The sequence below is a fragment of the Acomys minous genome (assembly GCF_964271855.1).
Source record: "Acomys minous genome assembly, chromosome: 4".
Taxonomy (NCBI): Eukaryota; Metazoa; Chordata; class Mammalia; order Rodentia; family Muridae; genus Acomys; species Acomys minous.
The window spans coordinates 13,959,145-13,975,482 of NC_140486.1; the positions used below are offsets into that span (position 1 = coordinate 13,959,145).

At 47.5% G+C, this 16,338-nt stretch overlaps 1 protein-coding gene across 2 annotated transcripts in view; it reads right to left on the reverse strand.

The window, feature by feature from the left end:
- Positions 1-16,338, reverse strand: part of MYO5B (myosin VB) — a 291,416-nt gene that overhangs the window by 67,096 nt on the left and 207,982 nt on the right. For both annotated transcript variants that reach the window (XM_084781005.1, XM_084781004.1), the window contains exon 17: positions 10,740-10,826. In XM_084781005.1, coding sequence (XP_084637131.1) covers positions 10,740-10,826 — 87 coding nt within the window. The remainder of the gene's footprint in view (positions 1-10,739; positions 10,827-16,338) is intronic.

Below are 16,338 nucleotides of genomic sequence, written 5' to 3' on the forward strand. Positions count from 1 at the left end.
GGGAGGATGTAACTGCAGAGCTGTCAAATCCAGTTTGTGATACGCTCAGAGCACAGACATCACAGAAGCTTGTCTCTCCCTGACCTTGGCATTAAACTGTGACTCAGGTAAAGACCTGGCTGGATGACTTATCTTGTCACCCATCTCACAAAGGTACCTGGGCTTGGAGTGCTGGGAGGACTCTTTTACTAGCAAACACATTTTGAAATACACCTGCATTTGAAATGCCTTCCCAGTTAACCCTTTTCTACCAGTGTCTCTTAAAGGGGGTGCTAAGGCTTACGGTTGTTAATTCTTCAGGGTAGACGACTCCCATACAACACAGAGCACACTGCAGTGCTGGGCCGTTACCGCTCTCTCACACATTGAGACCCAGCAATAAAAAGCTCTCTGCAAGAACGTTTGCTGGAGAGTGTTTTGGATAGTGTTGGTTCAGAAGGCCTTACTAGGCAGCCATCCCTGTCATCTAAACAGTGTGGACCCTTCCCTGTCAGATGACCCTGACGCGTCTTCTTGCACTTGGTGTAACTCTGTATCTCACTGGCTGCAAAGCGTCCATTCCAGAGGATGGCCTGACATTGCTTTCTATCTCAGAAGCAGACAAAAAACACTCTGAGACTATGGCCAACTTCTAGCAGAGCTTCATGGCGCCCTAGCCACTTTGGAGGTAGGCTCCCCTCTCCCTTAGCCTTAACTTTCTCCTTGGATTTCAACTCCTGTGCTAAGTGCCTGGCTGAGCACTCTAGACCTCAGTGTCATGCTGCCTTTTCAGAAATGGCCTCCTGCACCTGCACTCTGGCCTAGCCAAATAGTCATGGTTGGGTGTGTGGGACAAGGCCAGGGGTTGTGCCTGCTTCCAGGCTGGGAAGTCATTCATCAGAGCCTTCGGTCTGGAAAAATGCCCTCTCAGAATGAGTTCCCCAGGCTTGCAACCTTGAGGGATGATGCAGCTGCTGTGGATGGCACAGAAGACACAGTCGCTCAGAGTGTTGTCTGGGACGGGAAACTGGAGCCGCGTGCTGGATTAACCATCGCTGTGTGAGGCCGTTCTGTAGAAGAACATCTGCCTGCGAGGTCATCAGTGAGCTGGGGTGAACCGATGGAGATAGGCTGGCTACAGGTACACAACTTGGTGTTGCTCTCCCTTTTAAACTTGTTTCCTCACGAGGCTATTGGTCTGATTATATAAGCCAGAGACTGCCCCCTGAGCAAGGCTTTTTTTGTATGATGTTCTAAGTCAAGCTCTATGATGTCAGATCACAAAGGAGTTGCTCCAAAGATACCATGGTCCACAATCTCAAGGGTCCCTTAGAACACAGTGACAAATTCTTTAGGGCTTTCAGGACAGGATTAGAAGGGTGACCTGTGCTTTTGGCTATGGCAGTGATAGATACATCCATAACTTTTTCCATCTGGAAGGACTTGATTCAATCACAGTTTTTCTGGGATTTGTTTTCTCATCCATAAGATGCAACGGTAACTCTGAGGGGCATTGAAGGCCGGATAGTATAGTTTTACAATCACGTTTAGTTGGTTAGGGGATAACATCTTTTTAGATCAAGGTAAAGGAGTTAATAGAGGTGAGATAGGATAATGAACTTCATTCAGAAATTTAGACCCAACAAGACAGGAAAGACATTTACTTCAAGCTGGACAAATACAAATAGCCAAACCACTACGTATATAACATTTATAGAACTCATGATTGTCACATGGTTCTCCCTGCTGTGTGTAGTTTGTTTTATACATGTATAATAAAATAAATGTATTTTTTTTTTAAAAAAAGATGTAACTGATGCCACCCATCTTGCCAACCTTAAGAGTAGATGTTATCTTCTCATAAAACGGTGCCGGGACAATGGAGTATCCATATACAAACAATGCAGTTGCATCCCCTACCTCACACCACACACATGTTAATTCTAAATGGATTACCTAAAGTTGTGAAACACTTAGAAGAGAACCTTCACACAAACCTTTGGAGGCTCAGACTGGACAACAGTTTCTTATATGCTATCTAAAACACAGATAAATTTGACTTAATTAAAATGGAAAGTGTTTGCATTTAAAAGAATGTGACTGAGAAAAGAAAAAGACAAATCATAGAATTGGAGATAGTATTTGCAGATGGGTGGTAACTGTCTCTTATCAAAAATAAAACACTCTCCTTAGTCAACAACAGGCAAATAACCCTATTTAGAAATGTGCAAATGACTCGACCATATATTTCTCTAGAGAATTCACACACATGACCTAAAACATGGGAAAAGAGACAGAACATCAGAAACTATCAGGGAAACACAAATCAAAATTACAGTGCAGTATCACTTCGCATTCCCTAGATGGCTATAATAGAAAAGAAACAAATACATCTTGACGTCTGTGTGTGGATATGGGGCCCCTTGTCTACTGCTGGTGACTGTAAAAATTTAACTGCTCTGAAGACAGTATGACAGGTCCTCAAAGGGGTAAATAGAGTTACCATAATATCCAGCAGTTCCACTGACAGCTATATAATGAATAAAAATGAAAACAAATGTCTGCAGACACATGTACACGGCTAGGCATGTGGCACATACATGCAATCCAGCACTTGGGAGGTAGAGCCCAGAGGATAGAAAATCCATGGTCAACCTGGGCTCCATGGTGCAGCCCTGTCAGGAAAGAAAACAAAAGGGCATGTATGGACATGTTCAGAGCAGCATTTGTACTTACTGAAAAGTAAAAACCTAGGGGCCGGAGGCATGGCTGAGCGCTTTGAGTTCACACTGTTCTTCTGAGGATCCCAAGTTCAATTCCCAGCACCCACATGGCAGCTCACAGCTGTCTGATGCCATCTTCTGGTATGCAGATGTACATGCTGACAAAGCACCCATGCATATTAAATAAATAAGTAAATAAATAAAGACCTAAGTGTCTATTAGTTGATGGGGGAAAGAAAGTGAGGTAAACACACATGAGAAAACAGCATTCAGCAGCATAAAGCTTTGGAAACTGCCCTGAGTGAAAGGAGCCGCACACATAGAGGGCTACAAGTTCTCGCTGCTTTTATACACAACACCCAAAGCAGGGGTGAGGAGGGACCACTCCCTTCTAGGATAATGAAAACAGCATGACGCTAGACAGTGGTGAAGGTTATAGAAGCTTGAATCCCTGCTTTTCTTGAGGGTGAAGCTGATAGCACACGGGTAATATGAGTGGCCTTCACGAGGTGACATGGCCTTCATGAGGTGACATGGCCTTCACGGGGTGACATGGCCTTCACGGGGTGACATGGCCTTCACGGGGTGACATGTGTCCTCATAGTTCAGCACTACCATCCCCGAAGGAGTCTCCAATGCAAAGGCTGCTCCAGTACGCTCACTATTTCACAAATAAACCTGCATTCTCCTCTACCGCCTCCTGGAGCCCTGGGGTCCCTGGGGAGCACAAGCTTAGGCTCAGTGTGCTTCCGGCTACAGGGAGAGATGATTTCTTGTTGTTCTCTCTGAGCTGGGGCTGAAGCCAAACCAATGAGGCCTCAGGAATCCCAGTCAGGAGGACGGGAATGGGTGGCTGGAGTGTCCCAAGGTCAACATGTACTTCCAGGGTAATGGTTTTCTGGCAGGAAGATGAGGGGGGGGGAGAGGGAGGGAGGGAGAGAGGGAGGGAGGGAGGGAGAGAAGCTGGACAAGGTGGCACATGTATATATATATATATATATACACCAGTACTCAGTAACCTGAGGCAGGAGGATTTCCAGCTTCACATCAACTTTGTCTACACAGCAAGATCCTGTTTACAAAAAGAATATAAACTAGGCATATAGTTTAGTAGCAGAACACTCATATAGAATATACAAAGCCCTAAGTGTGAACTCAGCATAGCCAGAACCAAAAGCCAACAACAACAAACTGCATCAATGGAAATAGTCTTAAGTCATTGAGAAATCTTGTCACACTGCAAATGCTCAGGGCTCAGTCTCAGAATCTGACTTCACAGGTCTGGAGGGGAGTGCGGCTTCTTAGTTTGTGAGCGAGCCCTCCTGTCTGGGATGTACAGGCCTGAGAAGGAACTACTGTGTCAGACCCCACACTACTCAAGGGGAGACAAAGCGCCAGCAGCCAGAGACAGGAAAGTGCATCACTCTGGGCTAACCCCTGCTGTACACACTCTCACGGATAAGAGCAAAGGCAGCAGCTGTACATCTGCTTCAGATCCAAGTCTGATCAGCTAGAGGTGAGCAGGCAGTTGCCAAGGCCTCCATTTAATCCTATAATTTTTAATGATCTTTTTCTCCATATGGATTGGGGGAAGGTAAAGTTGGGAAAGTAGCCAAGTCTTTCAGCAAGCACCACTCACGGTGGCACGTCCCTGTAGGCTCAGCACTTGGAAGGCTGAGGCAGGAGGACTGCTACTAGTGTGGGTGAGTCCAGCTTAGGCTCTAAATGAGTCCAAGGCCAGTCTGGGCTGCAAAGTGAGACCCTTTAATCTCAAGATTAAAAATAATACTGTGTTTTCAAGACTAGGATGAGAACCGAGTTCTTGCGGTCTTGTTTTAGCTCTTTTTAGATAAACATTGTGTGTTTGGGGAGCCCTCCCACACCTGCTTTGGTTGAGCAGTATTTGCCTCGCAGTTCTTTCAGTTACAAGGTTGTGAGGGAGCCTAGGGATGGTTAACTACAGACGGGAGGACCAGGGCAACGGGGAGGCGCCTGGGAGCTGCTCTCCCCGACAGCCCATTCATCACTGTTCTTTCTGCTCTTTACAAGGAGCATATTTCTCAGCTACTGCACAGCATTTCAAACTGAATGATACATTTTCATTATAAGTCAGCCTCCCAGAGAGTTGTAATTCTTAGGGCAGATAAAAGTAGACAGGTGCTCTGAAGCCTGCGATAGAGTGGGAGACCCAGAACACTGCTGCTGGTCGGCCACACCACACTCGTCCTCACTGGCTCAATTTGGGGAATTTAGGAGTGCTGCTTATGTTTTCATTTTCAAATAGGAGAAAGAAACTCTTTAGGCATCAGGTGGGTCAGGCGGAAGAACTCTCTGGAGAGATGTCACAGTTCTCTGGAATCCTGCACTGTGCCTTTCTTTCTACTTTTCTTTTCTTTTGTTTTTGGTGACTCAAGTAAGCAAAACACAGGAAATTGTTACAAGCTGGAATTTCCCCAATCACAGAAGGCCACTGACAGGCTTAGGCAAAGCTCTGCAAACTTGTGCGGTTGCTTGAGAAGCAAATGGCAAGGGAAATCACGCCCTACGTGAGTTCTTCGCTCCTGGTGGGGGGGGGGGGGAGCCGTTTTGCAGGTGAATCCCAAGCTGCTCAAGTCCCCATGGTCCCACAAAGGTCTCCCTGGGCCAGGCCAACAGATGGCTGCTGGCAATGGCACAGTAGCTGCTGGAGCTCAGAGCTGACGAGGGGATGGAAGGATCAGAACCCACATGCACTAGAACGGTGATGCGACTTCACTTCAACACTCACCAAAGCGCTGCCTGCTGTAACCTAACATTTCCAACGGCAGCTTGGGAAGGAAAACCTCTCTTGAATCTTCTGGCGAAATGTGTTGAGGCAACAAAAGCAAGTAGGGCCCAGGAAGCATGGGTTGGGTCTAAGCTTGTGCATCTAAGCTACAGCTCTTTGCAGCATTTCCTGCAATACCAGAAACACATGCCTTCTCCTCTGTGCTTTCTAGAATTAAAAAAAAAAAATGCACAGACACTCTCACAATTACCTGCTGGAAAGAGCTTTGAAATAAATAGGACACAAGAAATAAATATCTACTAGGTGCCCTGTAAGAGGCCAGCAAGCTGTGGCATGTCAGCTCTACCAGCAGCAGCGGTTTTACCTGCAGCTAGATGGGACGAATAGCAGATATCACTTTAATATGAACCTCAGCATCCTCTTTGCTGCCTGGATGAGACAGGGGACACCCAGAGCATGAGCTTGCTATGACTGACAGACTAGCAGTCGCAGGAGGACACAAAGTCGACAGGGAAGTGCTCTAACCGGTCTGCCATCAGTGGAGTCTGTCTCCTGCTATCTCCGCATCACTCTGAGTCCTGCTCTTCAAGGCCCAGCTTGAGTCTCACTCCCCCACGGGGCCACAACTTCCCCCATGCCTGCACTATGTCCTTGCACCTGTGAGTGCATCGTTCCCTAAACTGCTTCAAGCTTCTGTGTTCTAGCTTGGAGCTCCTGGTGGGTAGGGGTGTCAACACAGGTCTGGATGCTCCATAGAGAGGAATGGAGGTGGGAGAGGAGAAGCCTTTGAAGGCAAAAGGCTGTTCTCACTCTACATAAAGCTCTCAGGAGACCCCAGAAATAAATCTCCGTTTTTTTCCCCCACCTTTAGAACAGTCCGCATTGAGCTGCAACAGCAAAGCCTGTGGAAATGCAGCTGCTTACTCTGTCGCTATGATTCCCCCATAGCAAGGTTGCAAGGTGACATCTCAGCCACTGAATCACAGGTAGCACGTGGAGACAGAACCCTGACTGGATAGGGCACGGAGTTAACCATGTCAGCCACATCCATCCTTTTCCTGATGTCCACGGAGACCCTTTTGGAGTGACATTTTCCGAAAGTCACTTGTCCTACCATGAAATAATTCAGTTAGAAAGTTACAGGTGAAATAGTTGGTTCTCTTTATATGGAGATGGGTCCCCCTGCATCTATCTGCTCTACACTATCTCACTGTCACAAGCTTTTCCTCTGTCTTTTTCATAGCTTCACACAATGCTATCGTACACAGTTTACAAGATACCTGACTAATGACAAGTTATCCATAGAGATGAATAAACACCTCAGGTTTGTCTGCTCACCTCCAGGCCACCGCACAGCATAGGCATGGTTACTGAGTGCCCACTTCCCCAAGCTTCTTACACAAGAACATGGTTTCTCCCCCAGATCCCAGACGCCCCCCACCCCCGTGTGTGTGTGTGTGTGTGTGTGTGTGTGTGTGTGTGTGTGTGTGTGTGTATGTGTGTGTGTGTGTGTGTGTGTGTGTATGTGTATGCATGTGTGTGTTTGGTGCTGAGGATTGAACCAACCAAGGCCTTGTACATGCAAAGCAAGCACATTACCACTGAGCAACACTACCAAACCTTTTTATACAACTGGTAAACTAACCTTTTCAGTTGCCTAGAGAGTTTGGGGGAATTTCAGGATACTGACTTGAGGTCACACACTCACAGGGATTTCACAAAAAGAAAACTAGACATTTTTCTCATGCTCCCTCAGACACATTCACACAGAGGCAGCTGTGTGGTACAATAAGCCTTTGTTTGAAAGGCGACTCTTGATTGACTTGAACACTACCGCTGGGCAGTAACAAACACAGTACAAGCAGAAGGGTGTTGATTCTAGAACAAACTCAACTGCAGGCTGGTGACTCAGCAGCGCACGTCCTTCTGTGGGCCTCACTGTGAAACAAGTTAGAATACAGTATGTCCTTTCTTCCCATAGCACACAGATGCGGTTACGTCATAGCATCCTTCTTCCACAAGCTGTCCTATTACAATTCCAACCCAGTGTTTTCCAGAACTCAACCCATTTGCTGGTCACTAATGGGTCATGACATTCCATTCTGAGGCTGCTGGACTAATAATGGCTGGACGACAGATGCTTTTTCATTAGGTGATGTGTCTTGGGAGCTCATCAGACACAAGAGCCAGGAGAGCAACATCCCCCAAAATGTAGCTTGGGAGCACCCTCAGGTCCTGCTCCAGTTCTTCAGCTGAATGAAACTGTGTCAGACCTGAACCCAGGACCTGTGACAGGCTCTGAAAGGCAGCAGAGGTATTGACAACACAAATGGCTCACATCAGGCCTTACTCTGCCAAACAAAAGGCAATGTCAGATACTGCAAAAACAGATGGGGTAAGGGGTGGAGGCAGGAAGGGGGGGGGTGGGAGTTGGAGTCTGTAACTGTTTCTGTTCAGACCTTCAGATGGAAACATGAGACTGGGCCCCAGGACACTGCCTCTTGCTTCTCAAAGGAAGATGCGGTTGAAAGGCCTTTCTCATGGCCCCAGCAATGACCCTGAATGATGCCTACACCGACTTGGCCTTGAAAAGCTACTGGGATGCTACAGATTAGTAACCACTCTCACAGTTTCCGGGTCAAGTGCAAATCCCTGATTCTATCAGCAATTTCCCTTCCAGGCCTGACGTGTGGGAATTGCTTATAGTTAAGCTGTTTATGGACAATTAACCACAGTATATGAAACTGGTCCCTCCACTGCAGGGGAAAGTACCAGGAGGGAGGCCTGGGTTACCTTTTACCTCTAAAGAGAGAGATCTCAGAGCAGTGGATCCTGATGGGCAGGCTCCAGGGCTGCCACAGTCCTCTGCCCAGTCCTGGGTGACAGCAGGAGGCATTTGGCTTCTTCATCGTTATTAGTGTGCAGTGTGACTTTGGGAGAGCCAATGGGGGTAACCCCCCACCCCCCACCTCTATTTCATCAGGCACGTGCCCAGGAGAGCCACAGTGTTGATGTGCAGCACAGTTCAGGGGGGATATCCATGACACGGGTCAGATCATGAGAGCCATGTATTTTGTTTGTGTGTAGGACATGTGTATATATGTGTGTGTGTGAGGGTCAGAGGTCAACATGGGTGTGTTTCTTGACTGCTCTCCACCTTGTTTCTTTTCTTGTTTTACTTAGAGACAGGGTCTCTGAACTGGGTCTCGCCAAATGGCTGGAGTAGCTGGCCGCTGAGCTCCAGGTATCAGCCTGTCTCTGGTGGCCCCACCTACGCACCCCAGCAATGGGGTTCCAGACAACACTTCTCGGGCTGGGCATCTGAACTTCAGGGCATCATACTTGAGTCACATCTCCCCAGCCCACATGAAAGTTTTAGAGAAGTCGCATTTTCTGAGATAGATTTGACTTCACATTGGAAGTTAAAAGAGGTCCAACACTAGGTGAAAAGATAGGCAAAGCACGACAACATACGTATAAAGCTCTCAGTTCTACCTCAAAAAGGGAATTCCATCACATGCTACATACAGCACGGACCCTGAAGGCTATAATGGTAAGGGAATTCCATCACATGCTACATACAGCACGGACCCTGAAGGCTATAATGGTAAGGGAATTCCATCACCTGCTACATACAGCACGGACCCTGAAGGCTATAATGGTAAGGGAATTCCATCACCTGCTACATACAGCACGGACCCTGAAGGCTATAATGGTAAGGGAATTCCATCACCTGCTACATACAGCACGGACCCTGAAGGCTATAATGGTAAGGGAATTCCATCACCTGCTACACACAGCACGGACCCTGAAGGCTATAATGGTAAGGGAATTCCATCACCTGCTACATACAGCACGGACCCTGAAGGCTATAATGGTAAGGGAATTCCATCACCTGCTACACACAGCACGGACCCTGAAGGCTATAATGGTAAGGGAATTCCATCACCTGCTACATACAGCACGGACCCTGAAGGCTATAATGGTAAGGGAATTCCATCACACGCTACATACAGCACGGACCCTGAAGGCTATAATGGTAAGGGAATTCCATCACACGCTACATACAGCACGGACCCTGAAGGCTATAATGGTAAGGGAATTCCATCACCTGCTACATACAGCACGGACCCTGAAGGCTATAATGGTAAGGGAATTCTATCACATGCTACATACAGCACGGACCCTGAAGGCTATAATGGTAAGGGAATTCCATCACCTGCTACATACAGCACGGACCCTGAAGGCTATAATGGTAAGGGAATTCCATCACATGCTACATACAGCACGGACCCTGAAGGCTATAATGGTAAGGGAATTCTATCACATGCTACATACAGCATGGACCCTGAAGGCTATAATGGTAAGGGAATTCCATCACATGCTACATACAGCACGGAACCTGAAAGGCATAATGGTAAGTGAAATAAACCAGTCACAAGGAGGCCAGAGACCACATGATCCCACTTAGATAAAGCATCTAGAGTTGACCAAGCCAAAGACAGAAATAGAAATGGTGTCTTCAGGGACTGTGGGCAGGGCTGGGGATGCTGTACTATAGTTTGAGATAGTTTGCCACATGAAGGTTCCTGTGGCAGAAGCTTGGTCCCAGAATGGCGGTGTTGGGAGGTGGTGAGATAAATAAAGCAGGCAAGGGTGAGGGCTTGGCCTTCAGGGGGAGGGGGAGACCCCAGCTACAATCCCACTTCTTGTTGTACCGTGTTCTTACTCCTTCCACAAAACTCTGGCCTTTCAGACTGTGTCCAATGTGAGGCATTTTGAAAAGGCAGTTAGTCTGCGTGGAGTGTTTTGTTCATTCAGGCATTTTGTTGTAGTTAAGGAAAGACAGACAGAGACAGCCAGCTGTCTTGAATGGGTCGTTTTAGTTTTGTAAGGTTAAGGGAATTCTCGAGGTTGGTAAGAATGGCTGTACATACCCGAATACACTGAATACCACCGCACTGCGCACTTGAAATGGTAAAGACAGAAGTATTGTGGGGGAAAGGCGAAGGATAAGGCTGAGAACTCTAGCTGGCTCATTACCCACATCAATTCTAATTTGAAACCCTTCCCCAAAGCATGTTCCCATTGACTCCTGTGTTTTCAAGCCAAGCTGAAATTTTTATTTCTGTCAGCATCTCTGGGTCTTCGGGGCTTGGGAACTTTTGTTGAGGATCTGTCTTAGACTGATAGCACATACCATGGCTCGCTGGTGCTCTACACTCTGTTACTCTGCAGCATCCCGAGGAGGGCACGGCTGGTGGCCTTACCTGGATGGGTAGCCGGCTGCGCTGATCCGAATGGTCTCCAGCACGCCACAGGCTCTGAGTTGCTGCACGGCTCTCTTTGGGTCGAAGCTGCCAAGTAAAGCACATCATGAAGAGATGCTGGCAGGTGAGAGAAGGAAGAGAGAAGGAAGGCGCTCCTTTCCTGCAGCATATAAAATACCTGCTGCCACCGAGCTGCCGATGGCCACACACTAGGTCAGGGGAAAGCACAGGCCGAAGGGCAGAAGAGCCATTTCAGCAGCCTCGGGTCTCCAGACTGTGCACATTTGTTTTTGTTTTGTTCTGTGTTGTTTTGAGACAGGGTTTCCATGTGTAGCTCTGCTGTCCTGGAACTCGCTTTGTAGACCAGGCTGGCCTCGAACTCATAGAGCTCTGCCTGCCTCTGCCTCCCTGAGTGCCGGCTCTGTGCACATTCTTTTTTTTTTTTTTCAGTTTTTTATTTTTTTTTATTTTTTCCTCCTTTATTAATTTATTCTTGTTACATCTCAATGGTTATCCCATCCCTTGTATCCTCCCATTCTTCCCTCCCTCCCATTTTCCCCTTATTCCCCTCCCCTATGACTGTGACTGAGGGGGATTACCTCCCCCTGTATATGTTCATAGGGTATCAAGTCTCTTCTTGGTAACCTGCTGTCCTTCCTCTGAGTGCTACCAGGTCTCCCCGTCCAGGGGACATGGTCAAAGGTGAGGCACCAGAGTATGTGAGAAAGTAATATCCCACTCTCCACTCTACTGTGGAGAGTGTTCTGTCCATTGGCTAGATCTGGGTAGGGGTTTAAGGTTTACCCCCTGTATTGTCCTTGGCTGGTGCCTTAGTTTGAGCGGGACCCCTGGGCCCAAATCTGCCTATCATAATGTTCTACTTGTAGGCTCTAGGACCCTCTGGATCCTTCTACTTTGCCATTCTCCCATGCTTCTCTCATCTAGAGTCCCACTAGAATGTCCTCCCCTCTGTCTCAGTTTCCTGGTAAGTGAAGGCTTTCGTGGGACATGCCCCTTGGGCTAATATGCAGATATAAGTGAGTATATACCATTTGAGTCTTTCTGCTTCTGGGTTAACTCACTCATTATGATCATTTCTAGCTCAATCCATTTATCCACAAATTTCGGGAATTCCTTGTTTTTAATAGCTGAATAGTATTCCATAGTGTATATGTACCACAGTTTAAGAAAAAGTGGGTAAGAGCCTGGAACATATTGGCACAGGAGACAACTTCCTGAACAGAACACCAACAGCCCAGGCATTAATGTCAACAATTAATAAATGGGACCTCATGAGGCTGAGAAGCTTCTGTAAGGCAGGAGACACTGTCAAGAGAACAAAGTGACAGCCTACAAACTGGGAAAAGATCTTCACCAATCCTACATCTGACAAAGGTCTAATATCCAAAATATATAAAGAACTCAAGAAATTAAACACCACCAAACCAAATAACCCAATTGAGAAATGGGGCTTGGAACTAAACAGAGAATTCTCAACAGAGGAATATCAAATGGCTGAGAAACACTTAAAGAAATGCTCAACCTCCTTAATCATCAGGGAAACGCAAATCAAAACAACTCTGAGATTCCATCTTACACTCATCAGAATGGCTAAGATCAAAAATTCAAGCGACACCACATGCTGGCGAGGATGTGGGGAGAAAGGAACACTCCTTCATTGCTGGTGGGAATGCAAACTAGTACAACCACTTTGGAAATCTATCTGGTGCTATCTCAGAAAACTGGGAATAGGGCTTCCTCAAGACCCAGCTATTCCACTCCTTGGAATATACCCAGAAGATGCTCCAGCACACAACAAGAAAATTTGCTCAACCATGTTCATAGCAGCCTTATTCATAATAGCCAGAACATAGAAACAGCCTAAGTGTCCCTCAATAGAAGAATGGATAAAGAAAATCTGTGCACATTCTTAATGCCATCTTTTCCTTTGCCCACTTGCCTACCTGAGTCCTGTCATCTTCCCAGTCTCATTCCTGTCTATTCTCTAGAGCTTGCCCTGAGCACTTGCACACAGACTTTTCTAATGGCCTGTGTGCAGTGCAAGGAGAGAAGAGGGCAGGCTCCGTGGTAGGACACTGCAAGCTCTGCTGTAAGATCTATGGTGAGGGTGTCGAAGGAAAGCCCGAGGGAAGACAGCAGGAGATCAGCACAGCCACAAGTCTTATTAGGAAGCAAACTGAGCCAGAACTACACAATTTTTCGAATTTGCTGAGGCCACTGACCCACTCAGAGGAGTGATAGGGAAGGAACATACATGCCCTTTCTTTCTGACTGAGGCTCAACGGAAGTCAATGGCTATGCTTCTTTTGTTCCTTGCTCTGTGGGGATGAAAGAACAAGTCTGAGGACCCATGGGGCTCACAGCCTGGGATCCGGGAGAGCACAGTGGCTTTGGCAGAAACCCCAGCGAGGCTGCAGGCAGCTGTCTTGCCATGGCGGACGAAGAGAGGCAGGGTTTATATCATTTTGAGGACCTGCATGAGCCCATAGGACAAAGCCCGGGTGTACCCTCCACCACTATCCCTGACGACCCAAGTGTCACTTATGGCTGGGCGGCCTACCTGGGGTCTGAAATTCCAAGGATGGAGATGACTACTTTCAGTCAGGCTCTCTGTGGGACAGACTGTCTACTCATCTTTGTGTGACCTGCCCTTGGCCTGGTCCACACAAGCCTCCCTCATGAGTCAGTCATGAAGCTGTGGCATCTGGAACTTGGTGCACCCAGCTTGCCTAGCTTCACCGTGTGTTTTTCTAGAGACTGATGACTATAGGCTCTCATAGCATATCAGGCACGCTCTGACCCCAGGGAGGTCCTAGGGTTAAGGGTACCCACCACACCCTCCTTCAGGCCCGCTCTCATTTCTACCTCCTCACCTCTCTCACACTGTGTGCACCACCCCTATTCTCTGCTGTACCCCAAACTTGGTTTCTCCGAATTCTCTTCCTGCTCATTCCAGATCTAAATGAGAGGGCCTCGGGTCCCTAATGACATTCTGTGTATAAGGGACAACAAAAGGGTCCCGATTAGCAAGGTTGCTTGATGGCTTAATTTCCTCTTGTAAGGACCCAAGCTGTGCGGTAAGAGGCTTAGGGGGACAAAGACAAACACTGAGCACCCCACTGGAACCCTTTCTCTGTCACCCCAGGCTTTTGTTCCCTTTGATATGCAGCACAGTTCTGGCATCCTGCTGGCCGCCCTTGATGAGCCTCACAAGCAGCCTCTTAGGACTGAAGGGCCAGTCATGATCCTGGGAAGGCCTTTGGGGGTGCAGGCTCTGCTCCTCTTACCTCTAAGGCAGACATTCGGAATGGATTCTCCGGAGTTTTCATGGCTATGACCTAGAACTCACAGAAGTCCGCTTGCCTCTGCCTCTCAAAGTGGGATCAAAGGTGCAAGCCACTTTGCTCAGCCCCTCCTTCCTTTTTTTTTTTTTTCTCGGCGGCTCAATTCTTTCATCCAGTATCATGCCTCTTGACAACTATGCACTCCAGCTCTGAGACTGGGCCCTGTCTAGTGGCCAGAGCACGGCTTGCTGTGTGAGCATCCCAAGGCAGCGTGGTGACATGCTAGGAGAACAGGCTGCAGGTGGGGGTCAGTCTTCTCTTGGGTCCTACACACAATGGTTGGAGCTGGTCCCACCAGAAAATAAGTTTTGAGCCTTGGTGGCCCAAGCCGGCTTTGACATCAAGATCCTCCTGTCTCGTGTGGCACTACGTGGCCTAAGGCAAGTAGTTCTTAGTTTAGCCATAACAGCTCAGCAAAATGCCTCCTTCCTGCTCTTTTCCACCCCAGTCAACAGCAGTGGCCTGCCTGTGGTCCCTGTGCGGACCAAGCAGCTGAAGGAAAAAGCTGTGCCCCAGCTCCCCACTAACGGCTGGGACCACTCCAGTGAAGGCATGACCTCGTCTCCTTTCTCTCCCTTACTTAGAGGGTGTGGAGAGCCACAGCTCTTACATTTGCTACCAAAATCACAGATGGAAAAGGGACTTCCAAGAGAAAAGCAAAAGACAGGGCAAAGAAGCTGCTGCGTCCACTCTCCCTGAGCAGAGAACGGCAGTGTTCTAATCTCTGAACCAGCAAAGACTCCATCTGCCTGACTACGGAGTGAGGAGGAGTGGAAAGCTGGCCTTCTGCTCTTAAAATCGGAAGACAATTAACGTGTAACTATACATTAAAAACCCACCAGGCACAAATTGAAGCTGCTGAAAGCCAGGTTTACACTTTCCTGTTCTCAAACAGTGCAGAGGCAACACAGTCTGGAGCTGTCCGGCTGCAGAGGGAGGGGGCCAGCCGCTGCAGCACCTGGCTCCACTTCTGCCGTGGCTTCGCTTACTACTCCGTCAACCTGGCACAGGGCCTGAGCTTTCAACCACTTCCTTAGAATCCACAGCATCCCTACGGCCACCACTCTACCAAGTAATTCCAGACCGACACCCCAGGCCACTTCCCCCAGGGAGAGCAGAGTCACTTCATTGTTTCCTTGCCTTTCCATCTCCACAGTATTTTTCCCCCAAGTCAGTTTTCTCCCTCCACCCTCTGGGTTCCCAGGGACTGAACTCAGGCCACTGGGCCTGGGGCACGTGTTTTTCCTGGCTGCGGCACTGTGGCATTCCCACCCTCATAATGCTTTTATAGAACTGCTGATGGTCACGTCTGTGGCAGTGTCATTTATCTGTGACATGCAACAAGGGCTTGGGGGGCATATCTAAATGCCATTCCACCTGTCATAGCCAAGTAACTAATGAAGAAGAAATAAGACATATTTCTTGCCTAAAAGTAGAGGGAAAATACTTTTATATGCTAAGTGCTATCAAAAGTGTACAGGACAAGGGCTCTTGGTGGGGCCATTCTGCCCCCTAGGGAACACTTGGTAATGCAGAAAAATGTTGGTTATCACACTGATGGAGATGCTACCAGCAATGTGGCAGACAGAGGGCAGCAATGCGTCTCACCATGCTATAATACTCAGGACAATCTTCTATGACAAAAACCTAGCTGACCCACATGTGAAGAGCGCTAAGGATGAGACACTGGAAACAAATGGGAGGAGGGATATAGCAGATTTGCTTTTAGAATAATACCAATAGTTTATGTCAACATATATAGCAATATATATGAATAGCTGTATGTGCATATACACATGTGCTGTGTGTGCATGCAGAGGCCAGAAAGTCACCCCTGGGCGTCACTCCTCAGGTAGAATACCCATAGTCTTTTAGGGAGGGTCTTTCAACTGGTGTGGGGCTTGCTGACCAGGCTACCTTGGCTGGTAAGTAAGCCCCAGGGATCTGCCTATCTCTCATCTCCAGTGCTGGGAACACAAGCTTGCACCATCACACACAGCTTTTTTTATGTGGTTCTGGGGACAACACGCACGTTTTCAAGGCAAATACTTTACTGATTATATTATTTCCAAACCTATAATAATAATGAGAACAATGATAACACATTTTAAATTATATAAATTGTTATACTTTTCTCTGGTCATTCTCATTTATTATCTCTTTATATTTTTTTTCCAAATCAAGATATTGTAAAATCATAATTAACTGGCAAAGAGTGAAATATTAGCTTGGAA